The following is a 26,838-nucleotide window of genomic DNA, read 5'->3' on the forward strand; positions in this document are numbered from 1 at the left end:
AGTTCTTCCAAAACCACTCAGTGAAATTCCAATCAAAATACCTTTTTTAGGTAGAAATTGGCAAGCTGATTCTGAAATTTATACAGAAATGTAAATTAGAGAGTAGCCAAAATAATCTTAAAAAATAAATTCAGAATTTTGAGAACTTACACTGCCTGAATTTAATATATATGATAAAGCTACAAAAACCAATAGTGTGTTATTGATATAAGGATAAAAACATAGATACTACTGAAGAGAGAATTCAGAAATTTACTCACACACATATGATCTATTTTTTAACAAAGATGTCAAAGAATTTGTGGAAAGGATAGTCTTTACAGAAAATAGTGTTAGGATAATTTTGTATGCACTTTAAAAAAAAATAAATTACCCCCACCTGAGACCACACACAAAACGTAACCATTTAAACAGGTCATAAACCTAAATGTAAAAGCCAAAACTATAAAACTAACAGGAAAAAAATGCAGTAAACAAGACTTCTCAGGACAGAAAAAGTATCCCAGAAAAGAAAAAAAAAAGATAAGTAACTTCTGCACTTTGTGAACACAGTTAAGGAAAGACAAATTACAGAATTGGAGAAAATATTTGTTACACATATTTCTGACAAACAATGTGAAACCAGAAAAATGTCAACACTTCTTAAAACTAAATGATAATAGCCCAAACATCAGTTCAGTTCAGTTCAGTTGCTCAGTCGTGTCCAACCCTCTGCAACCCCATGGACTGTAGCACGTCAGGCCTCCCTGTCTGTCCATCACCAACTCCCAGAGTTTACGCAAACTCACGTCCATTGAGTCAGTGATGCCATCCAACCATCTCATCCTCTGTCCTCCCCTTCTCCTCCCACCTTCAATCTTTCCCAGCATCAGGGACTTTCCTAATGAGTCAGTTCTTCGCATCAGGTGGCCAAAGTACTAGAGTTTCAGCTTCAGCATCAGTCCTTCCAATGAACACCCAGGACTGATCTCCTTTAGGATAGACTGGTTGGATCTCCTTGCAGTCCAAGGGACTCTCAAGAGTCTTCTCCAACACCACAGTTCAAAAGCATCAATTCTTCGGTGCTCAGCTTTCTTTATAGTCCAACTCTCACATCCATACATGACTACTGGAAAAGCCATAGCCTTGACTAGACAGACCTTTGTTGGCAAAGTAATGTCTCTGTTTTTTAATATGCTATCTAGGTTGGTTATAATTTTTCTTCCAAGGAGCAAGCGTCTTTTAATTTCATGGCTGCAGTCACCACCTGCAGTGATTTTGGAGCCCCCAAAAATAAAGTCTGCCACTGTTTCCACTGTTTCCCCATCTATTTGCCATGAAGTGATGGGACCAGATGCCATGATCTTAGTTTTCTGAATGCTGAGCTTTAAGCCAACTTTTTCACTCTTCTCTTTCACTTTCATCAAGAGGCTCTTTAGTTCTTCTTTGCTTTCTGCCATAAGGGTGGTGTCATCTGCATATCTGAGGTTATTGATATTTCTCCCAGCAATCTTGATCCCAGCTTGTGCTTCCTCCAGCCCAGCATTTCTCATGATGTACTCTGCATATAAGTTAAATAAGCAGGGTGACAATATACAGCCTTGACGTACTCCTTTTCCTATTTGGAACCAGTCTGTTGTTTCATGTCCAGTTATAACTGTTGCTTCCTGACCTGCGTACAGGTTTCTCAAGAGGCAGGTCAGGTGGTCTGGTATTCCCATCTCTTTCAGAATTTTCCACAGTTTAGGTCTACTGAAGAAGGGAATGGCAAACCACTTCAGTATTCTTGCCTTGAGAACCCCATAACAGTATGAAAAAGCACGAACATACCAAACAATAAAAAAAAAAAAAAAAGAAATTTCATCAAAAAAGACATAGAAATGACCAATAATCACATGAAAAAGTACTCAACATTATTAGTCACTAGGGAAATGCAAATTAAAATCACAATATCACTGTATGCTCACAAGAGTGGCTAAAATTTAAAAGATTGACAATAGCAACTTTTGGTAAAGATGTAAAATAACTTAAAGACTTAAACATTGACTGTGTGACTAAAAAATGGTATGAACACAAGGTAAAACAGTTGGCATTTTCTCATAAAATTAAAGAAGTCTATCATACACTCCAGCAATTCTACTCCTAGGTATTTACCCACAAGAAAAAAAAAAAGTCCATACAAAAACTTCTACATGGATCTTCACAGCAACCTTTTTATAACAGTCAAAAATTGGAAACAATCTAAACATCAAACATGTGAATGGATACACATTTTGCAATATGAAATTTCCACAAATACCTGTACATACAGAATATCAGGGAATTATGAAAAGGCAACTACTGATTGATACAATGCAAAAAACATTACACTAAACAAAAGAAGTCACACAAAAAACTACACTCATGATTTTATTTATGGTATACTAGAAATAGAATATTTAATTTGTAATGACTGAAAGCAGATCAGTGGTTGCCTAGGGCTGGGGTCAGAGACTGACACTTAGGAACATTTTAGGGTAATGGATGTTCTAAAGTCTCAACTGTGGTGACTCAGTTGTATGAATGTGTGTGTGCTCAGTCTTGTCCGACTCTTGCGACCCCATGGACACTGATCAAAACTCAAACTATACACAAAGAGTGCAGTTTCTTGCATATAAACTACAGTTTCACGAGAAATATGTGTAAAAATTTTCACAACATAAAACTGGGAGCAAAAACATAATTTCATACTACACCGTATTTTGAAAGTAATAATGCATTAAATACTTCTGCTGAGTTCATCACAAGCAAAAAACTATCTTTACCTTCGACAGGCTTCAACAAGAAGAGAGTATTATGGAAACATATACACTCTACCATATGTAAAATAGATAACCAGTGGAATTACAGTATGACTCAGGGAACTCAAACTGGGGCTCTGTGACAACCTAGAGGAGTGGGATGGAGTGAGAGGTGGGAGGGAGATTTAAGAGGGAGGGGAAATATGTATACTTATTGCTGATTCATGTTGGTGTATGGCAAAAACCAACACAATATTGTAAAGTGATTATTCTTCAATTAAAAAAAAATTTTTTTTAAGGTAACATTCAGTGGAAACAGTGTCAGACTTTACTTTTTTAGGCCCTGAAATCACTGCAGATGGTGATCGCAGCCATGAAATTAAAAGACACTTGCTCCTTGGAAGGAAAGTTATGGCCAACCTAGATAGCATATTAAAAAGCAGAGACATTACTTTGCCAACAAAGGTCCATCTAGTCAAGGCTATGGTTTTTCCAGTGGTCATGTATGGATGTGAGAGTTGGACTGTGAAGAAAGTGGAGCGCCAAAAAATTGATGCTTTTGAATTGTGGTGTTGGAGAAGACTCTTGAGTCCCTTGGACTGCAAAGAGATCCAACCAGTCCATCCCAAAGGAGATCAGTCCTGGGTGTTCATTGGAAGGACTGATGCTGAAGCTGAAACTCCAATACTTTGGCCACCTCATGCGAAGAGTTGACTCATTGGAAAAGACCCTGATGCTGGGAGGGATTGGGGGCAGGAGAAGGAGGGGACGACAGAGGATGAGGTGGCTGGATGGCATCACCGACTCGATAGGCATGAGTTTGAGTAAACTCCGGGAGTAGGTGATGGGCAGGGACGCCTGGTGTGCTGCGGTTCACGGGGTCGCAGAGTCGGACACAACTAAGCGACTGAACTGAACTGAGCATTCAGTAAGTATTGGGTTGGCCAAAAAGTTCATTCCGGTTTTTGCCTACACCTTTACAGAAAAACCTGAATGAACTTTTTTGGTCAACCCAATAATATAACCAATGATTTTTTTTTCATCTTCTCTTTTTCCACTCCTGCTATGTATATATTGTACCTGAGTGCTGCTTAAAAATTAAGAATTAAGCCAAGTTTAATATCATTATAAAACTAAACATTTAGAAGTAGAGTATACACTTACATTTCAATTCTTTCAAGACCAAATTACTGATTGTATCTCTCTAAAGCTAGAAATTTTTAAAAAGGAAAAAAGAAAAAAAAATAACATGCTACCTTCTGACAGAATTAAAAAATATAAATTTAATTCCCTTCTCCTAAACCTTTTCATTTATATATGACTTATCTGCAAATGAAGACACCAGAAATCAGTATCTTGCAGTATTCCTCAATCACATTTTTACTTGCTATATACTTATTAAAACAATAATAACTGTTACTCACTTCAATTGTCTTGGCCAGTAACCGTGTGTGAGGAAAATTATACTTGTATACTTCGTTAGCAACAGTGTTTACATCAACAGCGGCCACCACTTGTGCAGGTACACAGCTTTCTGTAATGATAAATGGAGTATCTTAGAATGTCAAGTCCTTAACATCAATTTGTTCATTATAGAAAAGAGCTAAAATAACAGAATTTTGTAGTACATTTCCTCACTTCCTCAATTATCTAGTCAGATCTCAGGTTGTCAGTCGACAACAAAGCCAGGAAGAACTAGGTGGGAAGTGGAATATTTATGTGTACCTCTGGTTCATCTCTCTCAACAACATTCTGGTGCTAAAAATAAGACCAATGTTTTAATCATTATCTCTCATATTTGCTTTCCTTCCTCCTTTAAGGTATACATTTATGAGTCAAATGGAAAGTTTTCCTAAATTAAACCAAACACATAAAAGTGAAAGATATTCTTAAAAGCCATATGGCTTGGAAATTTAGAAATTAACTACAATTTGTTCCTCATCTTCTAACATTAATACAATTCTGCTTCCCACTACCACTGGAAATGCTTTTAGGTAAGTTTTGGGAAGTTTCAGGTAAAATTTTTTTTTAATAGCTTTATTAGCATGTAACTCACATATCACAGAATTCACTCCTTGAAGGCTTAGGTAAGTTTTTAAATGGAATGAAAAATTAATTTGTGTCCAATATAAAAATTTCACAGACCAAAAATTAAAAATGTTGACAGATCAGGAGAGAACATAAGAAGGGCAAAAGAAATAATTGCAAGGGTATGTCTTCCTTCATTGCTGCTGAAGAAAGGCGTTTTCATAATGCTTTCAGATTCAGAGAATTTTGGTATAGTCTTAAAATAGCAGTCAAAATTTGTAACTGCTGTTGTATTTTGCAATTACCACCCTCTTTGCACTTCTTTCTCAAAACACATACAAACCCAATTATGTATAAACCCTGCCCCAAATCAGTAGAAAATGTGAAGAGTTCTTGAAATAAAAGTATTTGAGAGGTCTTAGGAAAATCATCAAAGTATTACAAAGTTAAATAGTAGCTCCAAATAGCTATTTCTTTAATAACCATTTCTTTTAATAGTTAAATTTGGCAGCCCAAATATCAAAAAATGAAAGAGAAAAACATTAGGATGTGAGGAGCTAGGCCGCATGTAATAAAGACCTGGAAATAAAAACCAGATCACAGAAGATGGGGCAAAGAGGAAGCAAACAGACACTCAGAAACAATCACAACACTACCCTGAGGCCCAGGAAAGATGATGCCAGAGAGAAACAAGGGGACAAACGCATCCAAGGAAGTATTTACTACACATCTACTACCAGGATCAGGAACCTGGGCTAGGACCAACTCTCTCTAGGTACTCTGCTGCCTTGTATATAGGTCACTGGAAGGTTCACGGTCCAGTTAGTAATATCATAGGCAGCTGCCTCTGATTGAGTTTAAATCCAATAATTAGTTTAACTGCCTTCGTATAAAGTAAATTTAAGTTCTAAATTATATCTCTGCCAAAGGTATCAGAGAGATCTTGAAACATAAATGAAGAAGGCTTTTAAACAAATAACAAAAATTAGTATGTAAGAATCAATTTGCAAAATCACAAACCTTATAATCAAGGTTAAGAACTAAGCAACTACTAATCATTGTAAGAGAGCTTGGAATTAAGTAAATTTCATTGAACTATTCCTCTGTGTTACTAAACAGGGAGTGTTGTAATTAGCATGATGCTGCCTGCTTGCATTTCTATTATATATACAGCAAGCTGGGACTGCCTGGAGTTAGTTGATGTGATTTTTCTCTTTTTACAGGCTGATTGAAAACCCACAGTGATGTGCCAAATCTGTACCACAATCAATAATTAATTTTATGTTCTTGTATTATGTGCCCGGAAGACATAAAAACTGACAAAAAACAACTGCCAAATGCATGTTTTATGTGGTGATACAAAAACTGATGAACCAAAAATTCTTTCTCAGAAAACAATAGATTTTTAAAGTCAATAAACAAATGCACTGTGTGCACATATTTTAGACATTAATAAAATTAGGATCTACCACATGACCTAGAAAGTTATTTCCATGATGAAAAATAAACATACTAAGATCTTCCTGACACTAATTCACCCTACCTTTTCAAAACAGAATTATTTTGAGGTATGAGTGTGTTACAGAGAAGGCAATGGCACCCCACTCCAGTACTCTTGCCTGGAAAATCCCATGGATGGAGGAGGCTGGTGGGCTGCAGTCCATGGGGTCGCTAAGAGTCAGACACGACTGAGAGACTTCACTTTCACTGTTCACTTTCATGCACTGGAGAAGGAAATGGCAACCCACTCCAGTGTTCTTGCCTGGAGAATCCCAAGGATGGGGGAGCCTGGTGGGCTGCCGTCTATGGGGTTGCACAGAGTCGGACACGACTGAAGCGACTTAGCAGCAACAGTAGCAGCATGAGTGTGTTAAGGAAAAAGTTAAACTATTTAAATAATACTCTTAAAAACCAAGCCTTTTATTCTACCAAAACCTTAAACTGAGCTCCAAAGACAAGTTGTCTTGGTATTTCTTACTGTATACTTTAAATCTATAGCCTCCAAAAATCTTTGTTAAGCTGCATACACAGATTTTGAAAATGTTTTAAAAATCCAAACAAATATAATGCAGTAGATTTTTCCTAAGGGAGCCCCATCACTTTAAGTGGTCCAAGAGTAGTAATTCTCAGAGGGGAAAGAGTTGGGGAAAAAGAGATCCACAGGATCTTTTGAGAAAGTAGAAAGGAAGGATGTGTTTTCAGTATTTTGATCTATTGCTTTACCTGGATTTTATTCATGATATTTCTAGTTTATTATGGATTGCATATTTGTTAATATTAACAGGAAGCATAGATTAAAAAAAAGGTGAGACACTGTATAATTAGATGAACATAGCATAAATTATTTTTTAAATTGTCAGATTAGATCTACAAGGAAAGGATAAGGGGTATCATATTCCCATTTACATGAGTCTTAAAGTTAAAAAAAGGCAGATTTAGTTATGAGACTTTGAAGTGAAATGTTACACATGTCACTGGAATTACATGCATAATTCCTGCTCTTAAATACGTTTCTTAGTAAACGGGCAAGAAACACACATACACACCACGTTTGAATAGTGATTATTTTCCTCCCTCTTCTGATCATACTTTCTGGAAAAGCTGGAGGGAAGAACCTCTGGTTGTTGGCAGTAAAAGGTATAAGTACACACTCTACCTGCCTTTCCTAACCAAATAAATCAAGAAGTTTAATTGTTCATACATAGCTAATGTGGGGGGAAAAACATTTTAGAATGTAAATATAAAATTAACTGGCCTCCTTTGAAATAAGGAAAGTTGCTTTTCTTCTTTTCCTTATCATTTTTTTCTGAACTATATCTCATATAGGTGAGTAATTCTTGAATTACCTCATTATAATCAACCTGAAACGTAATCAGGTATGTTAACACTGACATCTAGTTGTGAAATGGAAGATCAATTGAATACATCAAACATCTATTTCTTTTCATTCAAAGTCAAGCTTAACTAAAACTAAAAAGTATTTAGCAAAAATAGACATGCAAGGATTCTGAATTTAAAATGATCACCAAAGTATATTTCCTACTTCTTTTTAAAGATTCTTGCACTTCAAATATCACAATAGGTTGCATTTCTTTACACTAACAATGAAATATCAAAAAAGGAATGCAAAAAAAATTCCTTTAAAAATCATACCAAAAAATTAAATAAATGTAGGAATAAACCTGATTAAAAACTTATATGCTGAGAACTATAATGAACAAAAAAGAACAGGATTCAAAGAAATGGAAAGATACTCCATTCTCTTGGGTTGGAAGAATTAGCATCATGAAAATGGCCATCCTACCCAAAGCAATCTATTACCCATGACATTTTTCACATAACTGGAAAAAATAATCCTAAAATGTATATGGAACCATAGAAGACCCAGAATTGCCAAAGCAATCCTGAGGAAAAAGAACAAAGCAGGTGGCAAAACCCTCCTAGACTTTGGATGATACTACAAAGCTACAGTAATCAAAATGGTACTGGCATAAAAACAGATAGATGGATAATGGAACAAAGTAAAAGCCCAAACATAAACCCACACACCTATGTCAATCAACCTTTGACAAAGGAGTCAAGAATATAGAATATACAACAGGGAAAAGTCAGCAAATGGTGCTGGGAAAGTTCGATGGCCACATGTAAATCAATAACGTTAGAACATCCTCACACCATACGCAAAAATAAATTCAAAATGGCTTAAAGACTTAAACATAAAGCATGACACTATAAAACTCCTAAAAGAAAACATAAGCAAAACATTCTCTGACATAAATCATACCAATTTTTTTAGGTCAGTCTCTCAAAACAACAGAAATAAAAGCAAAAATAAATAAACAGGACCTAATCAAACTTATAAGCTTTTGCACAGCAAAGGAAACCATAAGCAAAACGAATGTAAGACAACCTATGGAGTGGGAGAAAATATCTGCAACCAACAAGGGCTTAATTTCCAAAATATACAATCAGCTCATACAACTCAACAACAACAAAAATCAAAACACCCAACTGAAAAATAGGCAGAACTAAATAGATATTTCTCCAAAGAAGACACTGTTGATGTTGTTCAGTCACTAAATCACGTCTGACTCTTTGAAACCCCACGGACTGCAGCACACCAGACTTCCATGTCCTTCATTATCTCCTGGAGTTTTCTCAAATTCATGCCCATTGAGTCAGAGATGCCATCCAACCATCTCATCCTCCATCACCCCATTTTTGTGGGGTGCTTTCCAAGCATCAGAGTCTTTTCCAATGAGTCACTTCTAATCAGGTGGCCAAAGTACTGGAGCTTCAGGATCAGTCCTTCCAATGAATATTCAGGGTTGATTTCCTTTAGGATTGACTGGTTTGATCTGCTTGCTGTCCAAGGGACTCGTAAGAGTCTTCTCCAGCACCACAATTTGAAAGCATCAATTTTTTGGTGCTCAGCCTTCTTTATGGTCCAACTCTCACAACCATACATAACTACTGAAAAAAACCATTGACTATACTGACCTTTGTTTGCAAGATGATCTCTGTTTTTTAATATGCTGTCTAGGTTTTCATAGCTTTTCTTCTAAGGAGCAAGCCCCTTTTAATTTCATGGATGCAGTCACCATCCACAGTGATTCTGGAGCCCAAGAAAATAAAATCTGCCATTGTTTCCACTTTTCTCCCCATCTATTTGCCATGAAGGAGACATAAAGATGGCCAACAAGCACATGAGAAGATGCTCAATGTCACTGATTATTAGAGAAATACTAATCAAAACTACAAGGAGGTAACAACTTCACACTGGTCAGAATGGCCATCACTAAGAAGTCTACAAATAACAAATGCTGGAGAGGGTGTAGCGAAAAAGGAAGCAGCCTACACTGTTGGTGGGAATGTAAGCTGGTACATTCACTATTGAAAAACAGTACAGAGGTTCCTCAAAGCTAAAAATAAGAAGTTGCCATAAGATACAGCAATCCCACTCCTGGGCATATATCCACACAAAACTATAATTTAAAAAGATCCATGCACCCCTATGTTCATAGCAGCACTATTCACAACAGCCAAGACGTGGCAACAACCTAAAGGCCGCTGACAGATGAATGAATGAAGATGAGGTGCATACATACAATGGACTGTTACCTAGCCATAAACAGGAATGAAACAATGCCATGTGCAACAACATATACGGCACAGAGATGATCACACTGAGGTAAACATAAAGTGTATGTGTACACGTTATGCCAAAAAAAAAAGCCAACTGTCAATGGAGCTATATCTTGATGGCAGATGTGTGATTCTGGGCTGATTCTTACTGCTTCCTTTAAACCTTCTTGGATCATTTGTGGGATTTTATTTTACAATAATAATGCAGTATTTTACAATCAGTAAAATATTTTATATTTTATAATGGGCTTCCCTTGTAGCCTCAGTCAGTAAAGAATCTGCCTGTAGTGCAAGAGATCTGGGTTTGATCCCTGGGTTGGGAAGATTACCTGAAAAGGAAATGGCAACCCATTCCAGTATCCTTGCCTGGAAAATCTCATGGACAGAGGAGCCTGGTGGGCTGCAGTCCGTGGGGTCGCAAAGAGTCAGGCATGACTGAGCAACTAACACTTACTTACTTATCATCAGTAAAAAGCAAACAAAAAAGTTTTTGTCTTGAAAAAAAGAATTCAATATTTCTCTTGGTTATAACCCTGAAAAACCAAAAGAAAAGTAAATTTCAAGAACAGACAAGAATATATTCTTATATACTAGCTACATTCTCAAAACACACACAGCCCCCCCCACACACACACACCAGCAAACAGTTGTAACTCAATGCAGTATTTTATCCCACCAACACAATAGTCAAAAGAATAAAAAACAACAAGAATTAAACTGACTGAGATAGTTTTTAAAAGATCAACATATGGCACCAAATATAATGAGTCGAAAGCTATTTAAATATTGTTGTTGTTCTTTAGTCGCTAAGTTATGTCTGACTCTGCGAGCCCATGGACTGTAGCACGCCAGGCTCCTCGGTCCAAGAGACTTCCCAGGCAAGAATACTAGAGTGGGTTGCCATTTCCTTCTCCAGGGAATCTTCCTCACCCAGAGATGGAACCTGAGTCTCCTGCATTGGCAGGCAGATTCTTTACCACTGAGCCACCTGGGAAGCCCACCTATTTAAATACTTAACAGAATTCAAAGGATAGAAATCTGTCTTCTCCTTTTTCCCCATGACATCTAAGACCTTCACCTTAAACTCTTTAAAGCCACAACCATGCTTAAAAACACATTTTATTTAAATAAACACATGTAATGCAGCCTATTACAGATTTAAACAACAAAGACTATTTTACATAAATTTGCTGTGAGTGAATGAACATCTATGAATTGTTCATGTTTTTAGTGATGCTTTCTCATAATTTAAAAGATGACAATTTCTGACATATTCATTCTGACCAAGTAAATGAAGAAATTACAGATAACATAAGCATCAGTACCCTGTATCTAGTTAGTTGTGAATGAAAAGACAAAGGCTTGTTGTAAAAGTGTAATTATGTTATCAATCATAAAGATCCCCAAGATTAAAACTCCTCTCCTGCCATCCTGAGTCCTTCTTTGCTTTATGGCAGAAAGCGAAGAACTAAAGAGCCTCTTGATGAAAGTGAAGGAGAGTGAAAAATTTGGCTTAAAATTCAACATTCAGAAAACTAAGATCATGGCAACTGGTCCCATCAGGTCATGGCAAATAGATGGGAAACAATGGAAATAGTAATAGACTTTATTTTGGGGGGGCTCCAAAATAACTGTGGATGGTGACTGCAGCCATGAAATTAAGATGCTTGCCCCTTGGAAGAAAAGCTATGACCAACTTAGACAGCATATTCAAAAGCAGAGACATTACTTTGCCTCAAAGATCCATCTAGTCCAAGCTATGGTTTTTCCAGCAGTCATGTATGGATGTGAGAGTTGGACTCTCAAGAACGCTGAGCGTCAAAGAATTAATGCTTTTGAACTGTCGTGTTGGAGAAGACTCTTGAGAGTGAGTCCCTTGGGCTGCAAGAAGATCCAACCAGTCAATCGTGGGGGAAATCAGTCCTGAATATTCACTAGAAAGATGATTCTGAGGCTGAAGTTTCAATACTTTGGCCACCTGCTGTGAAGAACAGACTCATTGGAAAAGATCCTGATGCTGGGAAAGATTGAAGGCGGGAGGAGAAGGGGACGACAGAGGGTGAGCTGGTTGGATGGCATCACCAACATGATGGACCTGAGTTTGAGTAGGCTCCGGGAGTCGGTAATGGACAGGGAAGCCTGGCGTGCTGCAGTTCATGGGGTTGCAAAGAGTCAGACACAACTGAGTGACTGAACTGGACTGAAGTTTTACAACTCAGCTTTAGACCAGAAAGCACAGGCTAGTCCTAAGACCTCAGAGGAAAATGCATTTCAATTAACTTCATTGCTCATTTTCCTCCTCCATACTCCTCCTGACTGTATGCAAACCTTTTTCACTAAGCCACATAGTACTCAACAAATATTAGCTATCATTATTTTTTATAATCAAGGCTGTCACAGGCATACCCTAAGAGATCTTTTATTCAAAATGTATGTATGTGCATACATGTGTGTGTGTCTGTTCACATAGTCCAAGAAAAGATTGAGAATATGACCCCTAGTTAGCTCGTTGCCTGCGTTTGAATTTTAGCTTCACTATTTCCAACTATGTGACTTAAACAAATTCGTGACCTCAGTGTCTTTACCTGTAAAACAGAGACAATAAGGTACCTACATCATAGTTGCCTGAGGATTAAATTACTTAATACCTAGAAGATTCTTACATCTGTGCTCACCATACAGTGGTCAGTCAATAAATGTTTGCTATTATTATTATCAAAAGTACAAAGACTTTTAAAAATAAGAATATCAAACGTGTATATAGGTGTGATAGGAATTCTCACTGCAGACGTGAACATCAATTAAGGATTCAATGTTTTAGGAGTTTGGCAGTATGTATCTAAAGTCTAAACACTGCTTTGAACAATTTTATACTTGGGCACATACCCTAAGGTATGGCAGACAGAATAAAGACCCCTCAAAGATGTCCACATCCTAATCTCTGAAGCTTGTGAAATGTTACCTTACATAGCAATGGAGACTTTGCAGATATGACCAAGGATCAAGAGAAGATTATCCTGGGTTATAATGATAGACCCAGTATAATCACAAGAAGGATGAAAGATGGTTAGAGCCAGAGAAGAAGATGTGATGAGGGAAGCAGAGGACAGGGAGAAAGACGTGAAGATGCTACACTTCTGGCTCTGAAGATGGAGGAACGGGTCATGAGCCAAATGCAGGTGACCTACAAACACTGGAAAAGGCCAGAAAGGAGATTCTCTCCTAGGGCCTCCAGAAGGAACCAGCCCTGGCAACACCTTGATGTTAAGACATCTGACCTCCAGAGCTGTAAGAGAATATATCTGTGTTGCTTTAAGCCATTAAGTTTATGGTCAACTGTTACAGCAGCAACAGGAAACTAATACATAAGGCAATAACAGAGATGTAGAGAAAAGACGCACATGATGTATCAATGGCATGTTATTTATAACGATGAAAATTACAAGCAACCTAATTGTGGAAATTCCATAAAATGGAATGTCACACAACCATTAAATATCAAAAGTTAACAAAGACATTTAATGGCAAAGAAAAAGTCAAGATATTCTATGTGAAAAAATTTATAATTTATTTCAGTGTTCATGGACCCATGTAGGACACAGATTGAAAAGATAAAATCTAAATCCTCAACAAGGATAAGCCCTACATGAGCATCATATATAATTTTTAAATTTTCTTCTGCATTTGTCCAGCATGGGTATTTCCTTAGCAGACTATAATCTCTGGAGGAGAGAACAGAGCATGTCTATAGAGTCCCTTGGACTGCAAGGAGATCCAACCAGTCCATCCTAAAGGAGATCAGTCCTGGGTGTTCATTGGAGGAACTGATGTTGAAGCCGAAACTCCAATACTTTGGCCACCTGATGCGAAGAGCTGACTCATTTGAAAAGACCCTGATGCTGGGAAAGATTGAGGGCAGGAGGAGAAGGGGACAACAGAGGATGAGATGGTTGGATGGCATCACCAACTAAATGGACATGGGTTTGGGTAGACTCCAGCAGTTGGTGATGGACAGGGAGGCCTGGCATGCTGCAGTTCATGGGGTAGCAAAGAGTCAGACACGACTGAGCGACTGAACTGAACTGACAGACCCATTACACAGAAACCAGTCAGCAATTATGTCCTGAATGAATAATGAGCATGGTTTCAGTATTTCCCAACTTTTAACAAACGTATTACACAGTTAAAAATAAAAAGAGCACTAAATGTAAAAATATTTTTAAAATATTCAACTTCATTTATTATCAAAAAATTAAAATAATCTCACCTAGTAAATTAAATAGTCTGAAGTATTATATTGGTATATCTAACAGTCACACAAACACTATGAAATTTAAGCTGGTATGTCCTTTAAAAACGAACCTGACAATATCATCAGTCATTAAAATGCTCATGCTCTATAACTTACTCATTCAAATATTTGTTGAGTATCTGCTTTGTGCAAACACTATTCTTGATGCCAGCGATACAATAGTCAACAAGATAAATCTCTACACACACAAAACAAACAAAATTCTGACACGAAACCATCCCCACCTGATGGAGATTCCATTTTAGGAGAGGCGATTAGAAACATAACCAAGTCAAACAGTATGATAGGTAATAGTAAGTGCTTAGAGTAAAAATCAAACAGAAAGGGGTACAGGGAGGCAGAGCAGAAGGTGCAGTTTTTGATACTGACCAGGGAAGAACCGAGAAGATGACATTAGAGTAAACGCAGGGACTAAGCATGTGTCTACGTGGGGCGCCGCGTGCCAGGCAGAGGGAACAGCAAGTTCAACAGCACTGAAGTGGGGATGTGCTTGATGTGTGTTGGAGAGCAAGACCCTCAGCCCCACTCCACCCCAGAAGCTAACACTGAGAGCGGGACAATGTGCATGCTTCCTGACTTTTTTCTATGTCCACACTCATCTACATTACACACACATGCAATATGGTACGTATGTGCCCAAATATGACAACTAGCATAAAAGCCAGTTGCCCATTTTCCACAAACGACTATCCAAAATGAGATGTAAAGCCATTTCCATAACACAGACAATGAAAGGAAATGACTTCATATTATATAATTTATTTCATTATATAAACATTTTAAATAACACTTTCTTATTATGTTCATTTAGAAACATTGCTTTGTACACTCAAATTTCATGAAACAAGATTATTCTATATGCATCTTGAAATCACGGTCTTTACCATCCATGGAGCCACTTTTTAAGTTATCTAACAATTTTCAGAAGCACATCAATTTCAAAGTTACTTAAGATCTAGCATTTTTTTTGAGTTCATGCACGATGATGTCACTGGAAATAGTATGCTAACCACAACTACCCACTAGCTATTTGTGATCTCCACAAAGGGACCCCATAGTGTATTGCTTTGTAATGCAATTTCTAGAAGGTTTGTTTACAATGATATCTAATACTTACAATTGTGTGGTCATCTTCCCAAAAATTATCTCTAAACCTTTAAATTCAGCTGTAACATTTTTCATCAATTTCAAGTGACCACAACAAGCATCCTAAATGGGTATTAAGTTTTTTCAAGCTAATGTAACTTTTCCAAGGAGTGTTTTTATTACTTTGTTGTTCAAACTAAAATAAGGTAGTTAAAGAATATCAACATCCTTCATGAGAACTAAAATATAAGGCCATATCCTCTTTCCAAAGTATAGTTTTTGGAGGGAAAATGAATATATTGCATTGAAGAATTTATGACAAATATGTGTTTAAGGGCATATGTATCTATGTTTGGGTTTTGGTTTTGATGAAATCACAAGCTTTTTGATGATACAATCATGGGAGAAATGCAAAAGACAACCTTTTATGAGAAACAGACCTCTGGATTTCAAGCATGCCTCCCTAGCCAAATACTGAAATGCCAACCCCCCCCCCCCCCACACACACACACAAACCGTAACATTATAGATTCACATATTTTTTTCCTCAAGCCTGGTCACTGATATTCTGACAGATCAAAATTAACTGAAGGAAACCTCACTGGATGGAGAGTAAAGTAGAGATAAATGATCAGCATTAAGGCAAAATCAACAATTCTTTTAAACAACTCAGAAGATAATAACAAAAATAAAATGAGGCCACAAAAACAAAATGTCTTCTGAAGAAGCAGAGAAATTAAAAGTACTGTGGAACTTTATTATCATCTAAATTTCAGGGATTTTAGGACTAAAGGTAAATAAGGCAAAATTACTTATTTAGTATTTCTTATTTGATTTATTAATATTAAAGTTCAAGTGCTCCTACTAGAACTGTGTGTAAATCCTTTGAATTATGGGTTCTTTGTGGACTAATATTCACCTATAATTAAGGAACATGCCATAGTCTATGAGGATCATGTATGTGCTAAAAGGCTGTGATGTTTGTTGCTTAAATGAAGTCTCATTCACTGAGAACAAAGGGATTATTAAATTCACTATTGAGTTTGAACAAAAATCACTAATAGATGCTGAAAAACTATTATGATTAACTTTCTAATGGAGTAGTTTTACTTTAGTCCACGAGTTTTTGCTTGGTTTGTGGTAATTAAAAGTTTCAGAATGAAAAGAACTAGTGAAAAAGTAAAAGCAACTATTGATCCAGGTAAAGTAATGGTATTCATAGTATTTTTTAAATCTCAGCATACAATCTACTTATTTCCCAAAGATGTGAGTGCAGGCTCAGTCACTCAGTCATGTCCAACTCTTTGCAACCCTATGGACTGTAGCCCTCCAGGCTCCTTTGTCCATGGGATTTCCCAGGTAAGAATACTGGAGTGGGTTGCCATTTCCTCCTCCAAGGAGGACCTCTCTGACCCAGGGATCAAACCTGCGCCTCCTACCTTCTAGGAAGATATATATTTTTTTTGCTTTTAGGCAGGATGAGAGCAGTTTGGCACTATTTCTGAAGATCACGCTTCAGAAATACTCCTGATAATTCCCCAATGGCAAAGCAAAAAGCCAAAAGAAATCCTAAGAAGACTCCAGACACCAACAAATACCAAATTCTACATGCAATATTAATTTCATATACCTTTATGATGATAATCATTCTGGAGTCACTCACAGATGTACTCTCATATATCAACCTCTTCTTTTCAACTTTCCATACAAAGAAATAACATTTCTTGACAGGAATAAAGTTAAACTTCCAATTATTTTTTACCATATCTCATTATTATAACAACATATGATTAAAATTATACACTGAGTTAAAACTAACTTATTCTCAATAGGTGTGATCATTCTGAGAAAAGTTCAAATGTCTTATCATGTGATACGGAAAAAAAATCTCTATCATCTATTAAAATTTCGCATATAATCACACACATAAAAACTTTTCATGCTTCTATTCAACTGGTCACTCTCCAGCACACACACACACACACACACACACACATTTGTTCTATATCCTGCATAACACCTTTTTACATCCTTTAAAACCTTATCTATGGATCAACTTTGGGAAGTGCTGATTTAGCTCATCCAAAAAAAAACAAACAAAAAAGAGAGACCTTCATGATTCAGACTTAATATCTAAGCTTAAATTTGTCACAGTATAATGGTATCTACTTCAAGCTCTATAGTTCATGGCAAATGTGACCCATGTTCACCTATTCATTCCACAAATACGTGTAAGTGATGTTCTAGACAAAATATATCCTATTATGGAATTATATTCTAGTTGTGGGGGTGAGGAGGTCAACCAACGAATAATTAACTATATAAGTATATAATATGCCTAACCATGAAAAGTACTATGGTAAAATAAAGGAGGGTAAGTCAGACAGTGTGGAAGACGAACCTGGTTATATTTGTATGTAGGTTGGTTAGAGGATGTCTCACTAGTAGCAACCTGAAGAAAATGAGGGAGCAGGTCTGGGACATATCTGAGAAATGATGCTTCTAGACCAGAAAAGAGAGACAATGCAAAGGTCCAGAGATGGGAGCATGCTTGTTGTCAGAGAAACAGACAGGAGACTGGTGTTACGGACTGAATGTTAATATTCCTCCCAAATCCATATGTTGAAACTTTACCTCCCAGTGTGACGGTGCTAGGAGGTGGGGCTTTTGGGAGGTCATTAGGACGAGAAGTAGGTGAATGAGGGTGGAGCTCTCATGAATAGGATAAATGCCCTGAAAGTCAGGAGATAGCTTGCTTCCCCTCTGCTCTACCAAGTGAGACCACGATGAGCAGGCAGTACTCTGCAACCTGGAAGATGGCCCTCACCAGAATTCAACCATGCTACCACGAAGATCTTGAACTTCCCAGCCTTCAGAACTGTGAGAAATTAATTTCTATTGTTTATGAACCTCTGGTACTCTATTGCTGCTGTTGTCGTTCAGTCGCTCAGTTGAGTCCGACTCTTTGCAGCCCCATGGACTGCAGCACGCCAGGCTTCATTGTCCTTCACCGTCTCCCGGAGCTTGCTCAGACTCATGTCCATTGAGTTGGTGATGCCATGCAACCACTTTGTCCTCTGTCATCCCTTCTCCTCTTTCCCTCAATCTTTCCCAGCATCAGGGTCTTTTCCAGTGAGTCAGCTCTTCGCATCAGGTGGCCAAAGTATTGGAGCTTGAGCTTCAGCACCAGTCCCTCCAATGAATATTCAGGGTTGATTTCCTTTAGGATTGACTGGTTTGATCTCCTTGCAGTCCAAGGGATTCTCAAGAGTCTTCTCCAACACCACAGTTCAAAAGCATCGATTCTTCACCCCTCAGCCTTCCTTATGGTTCAACTCTCACATCCATACATGACTACTGGAAAAACCAGAGCTTTGACTAGATGGACCTTTGTCGGCAAAGTGATGTCTCTGCCCTTTAATATGCTGTCTAGGTTGGTCACAGCTTTACTTCCAAGGAGCAAGCGTTTTTTTAATTTCATGGCTGCAGTCACCATCTGCAGTGATTTTGGAGCCCAAGCAAATAAAGTTTGTCACTGTTTCCATTGTTTCCCCATCTATTTGCCATCAAGTGATGGGACAAGATGCCATGATCCCAGTTTTTTGAATGTTGAGTTTTAAGCAAGCCTTTTCACTCTCCTCTTTCACTTTCATCAAGAGGCTCCTCAGTTCCTCTTCGCTTTCTGCCATAAGGGTGGTGTCATCTGCATATCTGAGGTTACTGATATTTCTTCTGGCAATCTTGATTCCAGCTTGTGCTTCTTCCAGCCCGGCGTTTCACATGATGCATGTAAGTTAAATAAGCAGGGTGACAATATACAGCCTTGTCGTACTCCTTTCCCAATTTGGAACCAGTCCATTGTTCCATGTCTGGTTTTAACTGTTGCTTCTTGACCTTCATACAGATTTCTCAGGAGGCTGGTAAGATGGTCTATTATTCCCATCTCTTTAAGAATTTTCCAGTTTGTTGTGATCCACAGTCAAAAGCTTTAGCTTAGTCAGTAAAGCAGAAGTAGATGTTTTTTTGGATCTCTCTGGCTTTTTCCATGATCCAATGGATGTTGGCAATTTGATCTCTGATTCCTCTGCCTTTTCTCAATCTAGCTTGAACATCTGTAAGTTCTCGCTTCACGTACTATTTTTTGAGTTCCCTGAAAAAAAAACCCAATAGATAGGTCCTAACACAAATTGACCATTATTCATTAACAAGGGAGAAGCAATTTGTTGTATGGAATATAGTAACAAATACTCTGCTGCGAAGTATGTGTTCATTATTCTTCATATAAAAGATAGTTAATTCTATCATCCAATGGAAAGTTGCGATGTTCGTTTTGAAACACACAAAATTCATTCTACGCATCTGTTCTTTGTATTTCAAGTGCAGAGAAAAATCAAACTAGGAATTCCCATAAATATTATATAACAAATGACACATATTTTTTTAATGGGGCATATTTTTCCTTGTTAGCCTTTGTGTGTGTATGTGTGTGTTCAGGTGCTCAACCCTGTCTGACTGTGGTCCCATGGAATGTAGCCCACTAGGCTCCTCTGTCCATGGAATTTTCCAAGTAAGAATACTGGAGCACATTGCCATTTCATACTCCAGGGGATCTTCCTGTTTTTCCTTGCTTTATTTTAAATCTGACAATAAATCATATAAGAATAACTGGGAAAATAGGCAGAAAGAGGGCATTTTTACAATCTCAAAGATAAATAGAAAAGAAAATTAACAGTTCAAATTTCAGCCCCTTACAAATGATGTTTCAAAACTACCCATAGGTGACAATCAGATCTACATTTCATCACAATGTACTTGCTCCATCAGTTATAAGCACACCAAATCACAAAGTAGTTTGGTAGAATCTTAAGTTGGCATATAAGTCACTGAGAAACATGAAAGATTCAGAAAAATTAATAACTAATGAGTGACAAATGAGAGACCTATAATTTTAACAGAAAATATTAAAACCATGGAAGACCTTTCAAAATTATTTGGGAGGCAAGACTTTTTGCTTTTAAGACTATCCCAATAGTTGACTAGATAACATAAAAGTAATCAGCTGCAGCTTTCCTTTATTCATCACCTTAAATCACATTTTACTCTTCCCTGATACTAAAAAAAAAAAAGATTATTTGCTAAGCATTTATATTTGCAGGTGCCTTTGCAGGCTCCACTGCTATGTAACTCATGAAACAACTTTGTCCGCTGCTTTTTGAAAGATGCTGTTACTTGGAAGATTCTCCTTAGCCAAATGAGAATTCATTAGCCAAAACTTTACAGGTTATGCAGGCATAAATAATATCAAAGTGGTAACACAGGGTCCCTGTACAGGGGCAAATGCGTCTTAAAGGATGCCAAGACACTGCCATGCTTGTGGCCATCCAGGATCTTTGCCTGCATTTCATGTCTTCCAGAATTTTGCCACATTACAAAACTGGAGCCAGAACGCACTCTCCTGGCTTCCTTAGTTTGCCAATGGTACCTAATGTCCACCAACCAATTGCATCCATACACGACTTCACTTCAGAAATAGCCATGTGAGGGAGCAAATGAGAAAACTCATCTCTTTTGGTGTGAGAGGTGGTCAAGATCCATCTTTCAGGGCAAAACTGTGACGGTACTTGTCACATCCAGTCCCCAGCGTGACTGGTAAAAGCTGTGAGGTCCGTGTGATGACTTGTGGGGCAGTTCCCTCTTCACCTGATATATCTGGATGTCCTGTAAATTCTGTGGGCTTCCAAATGTCTTTTAATAATTTTTCTTCTGCTGATGTTAGCTGGAGAGTGGACTCTGGTTTACAACTAAGAATTTTGTATCATACAAAAATTTGGACTAGAAAACTATGGTTTTATCAGCGTGATAGTAGAGTGATTACCAATTCAATAATAGACTCAACAGTTATCTACAGAAACCCTGTCACAAGTGTGCTTCTGTGCTAGAGGCTATGCTGTGCTTCGTCGCTCAGTCGTGTCCAGCTCTTTGTGACCCCACAGAATCCATGGGGATTCTCCAGGCAAGGATATTGGAGTGGGTTGCCACATCCTCCTCCAGGGTATCTTCTCAACCCAGGGATCAAAGCCAGGTCTCCCACATTGCAGGCAGATTCTTTACCATCTGAGCCACCAGGGAAGCCCAGAGGTGTACAGGAGGAAATAAAAACACCACAGGATGAGAACAAAGTTAATATATGGACACATAGATACAAAATAAAGTTAAAAGAAATTTAGAAGATACAGAAGTATCTGGGTAGTTACTACAAAAATACAATAGCATACTGCATATACAGCTAAGGATGAGAAATGTTTATCAAGGTATTAAAATGTCCATGGGGTTTGGGGCAAATCTCTCATGCTGCCAAGGAAATTAAATAAACCTTTATAACTACTACAATAACAGTTATGAAAGAGGAAATATTTGCAAATTATATAGCTCATAAAAGATTAATATCCAGAATATATACAGAATTCACACAACAAAAAAAGACCCAATTCCAAAATAAGCAAAGGACTTAAATAGACATTTTTCCAAAGAAGATACACAAGTGGCCAATAAGAACATGAAAAAATGTTCAACTTCTTTCTCTACTAGGGAAAATGTAAATCAAAACCACAATGGGCCTCCAACTAATAAAAAAATTAAAAAAAATAAAAAAAAAAAAAAAACCACAATGGGATATTTTTTCATACCCATCAGGATGACTATTATAAAAAAAAAAAAAAGAAATAAAAGGAATAACAAGTCAAGGACGTGGAGATAAAGAGATTGGAACCTTCAGACACTGCGCTTGGGAATATAAAACTGTGCAGTCACAATGGAAAATAATTTAGTGGTTCCTCAAAAAGTTAAAACACAGAAATACTATATGATCCAGCAGTTCTGCTCCTGAGTAAATATTCAAAAGAACTGAAAACAAGAACACAAACAGATACATATATACCAATGTTTATAGCACTATTCTTCACAATAATAGCCCACAAGTGGAAACAGCCCACATACCCATCAAGAGATGAATGGATAAACAAAATATGGTATATGCATATAGTGGAATATTATTCAGCTGTAAAAAGGAATGAAGTACTGACATACACTAAAACGTGGATGCACCTTGGAAACACTACAGTAAGTGAAATATGTTAGCTATAAAAGGACAGATATTTATAATTACACTTATATGAGCTATCTAGGATAGACAAATCAGAAGAGACAAAGTATAATAGTGGTTACCAGGTGCTGGAGGAAAGGAGATGGGAGTTGTTATTTAATGTACAGTTTCCACGTGTGATGATGAAAAAGTTCTGCAAACAGAAAGTGCTGATGGCTGCACAGCACTGGAAAGAGAGTACTTAACGCCACTGCACTGCACACTTAAAGATGGGTAAACGGCACACTTTATGTTACGTATATTTTACTGCAATTAAATCAGCTACAACCCGTATCTAGAAAACTGTCAAAATTTAAATTCCATCTTATTCCTGTTGGCTGCTTCTTATTGTTATTTAAGATGTAGATTCAATTAATGGATCTAACCAGAAAAAAAATGGCAGCATTGTATGGTTAACAGGTGGGGTCAGGAGATCTAGGTTATAATACTGACTCTACCTCTAACTAGCTTATTACATACTTAAAACAGGGCCTGACATATAAAAAGTCCTTAGTAATTGTTGCACTTAACCACCATTGTTACTAGTTTGCATTATTATATATTAATAAAAACCTCATGGAAAACAGCAACATATTTTATTACAGAAAAATTTTAAACTTTAGTACATCAAATCAATGAATGTTGGAAGACAAGAAGCAATATCCATAATACGCCAACCTCAGGCCAAAAGATGATGGAGCATCAGGTAGAGGCCACAGGAGGGGTACTGTGGATCACAGGGTCAGCTGAGGGAGGCTGTTCTGCAGCAGCCACATGTTACTGAGCTGTGGAAGCCAAAATGCAGCTGCAGCGTGAAAGCCTGTGGTTAGGGCACGTGGGTGGAGACGACAGCAAAAGCTAAGGCCAGAGCATAAGGGGAATTCTGAAGGTCTGAGGAACAAAGAGAAAGAAGAACTTCAAGTCTGGAAAAGAGAAGCAGGCCAGAGTGGCAGATAAGGCTGAAGAGGTGGACAGAGGCTAGATCTCACAGGCCTTCTATGAAGAGGGGACTGATTCTAACCTCAGAGGGAGCCCACTGACCCCAGGGAGTGACACGATCCAGCTTACCAGGTAAGAGATCACTTTGTTACCAAACAGAGAAAGGATGGTGCAGGGAAGCAGAGTGGAAGCAAGCAGGGGAGCAGTTGGGAAACTATTTTAATAATTTAAGTGAGAGATGATACAACTTAGATTTGGGATGGTAGCAGTAGTAATAGAAATACGTATAGACAAATTCAGGTTACAATGGCTAGTAGGAGGGAAAATATCAAATTATTTCATTAGCCCCCAAAAACCACAAATTAAAATTATACAACTTCCCCTAACAAATTCACAAAGGTTAAAAATGGATAATACAAATCCTGAGGAAAATGTAGTTGAAGGAGGCACTCAAATCCTCTGAAAAGCAACCTGTTATATCACCAAAAGTCTAAAAATTCTCAGTATTTTTGACTTAGCAACTAGCACATAGTCAGTCTTTCATTAATTAATTTGACTTCTAGAAAACATGCTAAAGAAGACCAAGATTAATGCTCAATAATTAACTGCAGGACATTTAAACTTGCAAAAAATGGGGGGGGGGGGGTGGATTAACATCCAACATTTAAGGAGTGGCTGAATTACAGCACTAAAGAACCTTTAAGGGGCTTCAAAGATAGGCGGGTAAAATGCTGACAATCTTAGAAAATTAACTAACAGCACAAGTAATGCTAGTTTTGTTTTCCTGCTGGTAAGTTTTGTTACTTTACATAAAGAACTGAACACAGAGAGCCATCAAATAATTGGTAATAAAAATTTAATAATCACTAATCTCTTCTAGAGACTTTCCTGGTGGCTCAGAGGGTAAAGCTTCTGTCTACAATGCGGGAGACCCGGGTTCTATCCCTGGGTGGGGAAGATCTCCTGAAGAAGGAAATGGCAACCCACTCCAGTATCTCAAACTCAATATATATGCTTACAAAACTTACGCGCTCAACTTAAGACATACTGTCCGTATCTTACAGTATTAGTCTTGTGTTACCCTTGGTACTAAAAAAAGAGGAAGCAGGGAGGTTTCAGTTTTGTGGTTGTCATGGTAATTTAAGAATAAACATACACGTTCCATGTCTATTTGTCACTCTACAACTCCAGTGCCTAGCATAGAACCCAGAACTGAAGAGGGGCAAACAGCCAAAATGAACCTTGCAGTTCCAACTTCGCACCAAACAAATCTAAAACCTCAAAATGCAAGAGGTACATGAGGAAAATATTTACAATATTTGAGTGGTTACAATGTACCAGGCATTATTAAACATTTTAACCACTTTTTATTTAATGCTCATAACGTTTCATCTCTGAAAGAAATACTTGTCACATTGTAAAACCAAGACACATGTTCAAAAACGTTAAGGTCACGTTTCAACGAAGTTTGAACTCAGCTCTTCCGGCGCCTAAATGTATCTAGACCAGAAGTAACAAGATGTTTCTTTTCAACCATCAGAACTGACTAGAATTGTTTTCTCCAGGCTTCCCGTGCGGTTCTACTTAGTGTTCACTAACTTCTACCCCGCGTGGCAGTTATCCCTTGGAAGATCCAAGCCCTCAGCAGCAGGACCCTGCCCAGCGTCCTCCCCTCCCCGCTGGGAGTTCCTCGAGGGTCAAGGACCGAGTTTCCAGGCCTCTGGGTGACAGCCTCACTCAGAATTGGGGTTTGGCACAGGGCGGGGGGCTCGCCACTCCCGCTCTGTGGGCACCATTTTGGTTCGACTTTACAGCCAAGCCTTGCGGATCAGGACTCCCAGCAGGTACCCCTCCCGCCCTTCGGACCCGGCGGAGGAAGGGAGTCTCCTCCCCAAGGGACAGCTGGGGCGCCGCGCGGGCGGTTTCCAAGACAACCGAGCAACTCCCCCGCCCCCTCCCCCACAGACCGTTTCCCCTCCAATCTCCGCCCCTTGTGCCTCAGCGCTCCGCCCCGCCCTGGAGCCCGAACTCTGAGCAGCTCCGACTCGCAGATGGAAGTGGCACCCGTGCCCTCTCACCTCTGAGAGCCTGGTGCATGCCCCCAATTCCGCTGTAGAGTTCCAGGACCCGTAAGGGCTCCATTCCCGCGCCGCCACCGCCTCCTCCTTGGAGCTAGGCCTCACGGTCCCGTGGCTCCTCCTTCCCTCCGGCCCCGCCGCTCCCTCATCTCTGGTTCCGCGGCTTTTTAGTTCCCCCCTCCTAGGCTCTGGCTCAGGTCTTCACAGGGCAGCCTTGGGGCTCCGGGACTGGCAAGGCTAGGCAGGTGGACAAGGGACAGAAAGCACCAAGGCCTCCCAAGAGAATGGGGACCACCCTATGGCTTGATTTACTCTCCATCTTCCTTCTAAAGTGCCTTGAGAGGGAGAAAGAAAATCCTGGACCCAGCAGATGGCCTGTGCCTCAAAGTCAATTAACAGAGGTTAGAATCCACACTCACTCACTTTTCAGGCTTGCTGCTTTTCCGTCCCTTGAAAGCCAGAAGCGTCCAAACCTTTCTTCCATTAGGCTTGAACATGTACCTCATGCCTGGTGTTGGGCCTTAGCTTGAGTGATGGAATTAAATCAGCCTCTTAGCCAGAGAAGGTCCGAGAGTTACAGGGGCAGAAACCAGCACAGGTGCCCCAGAGGTCCCCTGGGAGCTAGTACAGGGGAGCTCTGGGGCAAGCTACTTTAACTTGGAAAATACCCCCAAGATAGGAACTGCTGTTAATGTAACAAAAAACTATTTAAGTCATCAAATGCAATTTCACATGCTTGATGCACAGTGTCAGAGTCTGGAGCAGAGAAAGGTTTATTGCAGGGTGAAGCAAAGCAAACAGGTGGCGCATGCTCAAAAACCCAGAACTCTCCTAAGGGTTTCAGCGAAGCAGTTTTAAAGGCAAGGTAAGGGCCGGGCACCATTCTCAGATTGTTTGATGGTGGTCAGTCTTTAGGTGCTAGAAGGTCTGGAGCTAGTGCTCAGCATCATCAAGTAGTTACTTTCTTCCACTTGGTGGTAGTTTCAGGATCTGAAAAACTCAGACAATATACATCAGATACCAATCATCTGGGTTCTTCAGAGAGGCGCTAAAGCAGAGGCTATGGAGGAAGAGGTCTAATCCAGGAGGGCCTTATAGAGTCCTGTTCCCTTACAGTTATGGCCCTTCAAGTGCTGTGGCCTTCCTTCTCCAAGATGATCTAATCACCAAATTGTTAGAAGCTCAATTACAAATTAAGAAAACACAGTCATTGGGAGGAGCAGAAATGGTCTCATTGTGAAGTGTTTTTCTATTGTTCCCATTACCACCAAATGTTATTTATTTATTTATTTTTGGCCATGCCATAAGGCATGTGGGATCTTAGTTCCCCAACCAGGGACCAAACCTGTG

The 26,838-nt window shown here is 38.7% G+C and overlaps 1 protein-coding gene across 5 annotated transcripts in view; it reads right to left on the reverse strand.

Moving 5' to 3' along the window:
* TRDMT1 (tRNA aspartic acid methyltransferase 1) overlaps nt 1-26,838 on the reverse strand; it is an 89,573-nt gene that overhangs the window by 30,369 nt on the left and 32,366 nt on the right. For 2 of the 5 annotated variants that reach the window (XM_043882930.1, XM_043882934.1), the window contains one exon: nt 4,184-4,293. Coding sequence is in view for 1 of the 5 variants with exons in the window: in XM_043882931.1 (XP_043738866.1) it covers nt 4,184-4,293; nt 25,489-25,552 (174 nt within the window). In the remaining 4 variants the exon portion in view is untranslated. Of the gene's footprint in view, nt 1-4,183; nt 4,294-24,438; nt 25,412-25,488; nt 25,622-26,838 lie in introns of those variants that run through there. The other 3 variants (XM_043882932.1, XM_043882931.1, XM_043882933.1) reach the window with 3 other exon arrangements.

The sequence above is a fragment of the Cervus elaphus genome, chromosome 23, assembly GCF_910594005.1.
Source record: "Cervus elaphus chromosome 23, mCerEla1.1, whole genome shotgun sequence".
Taxonomy (NCBI): Eukaryota; Metazoa; Chordata; class Mammalia; order Artiodactyla; family Cervidae; genus Cervus; species Cervus elaphus.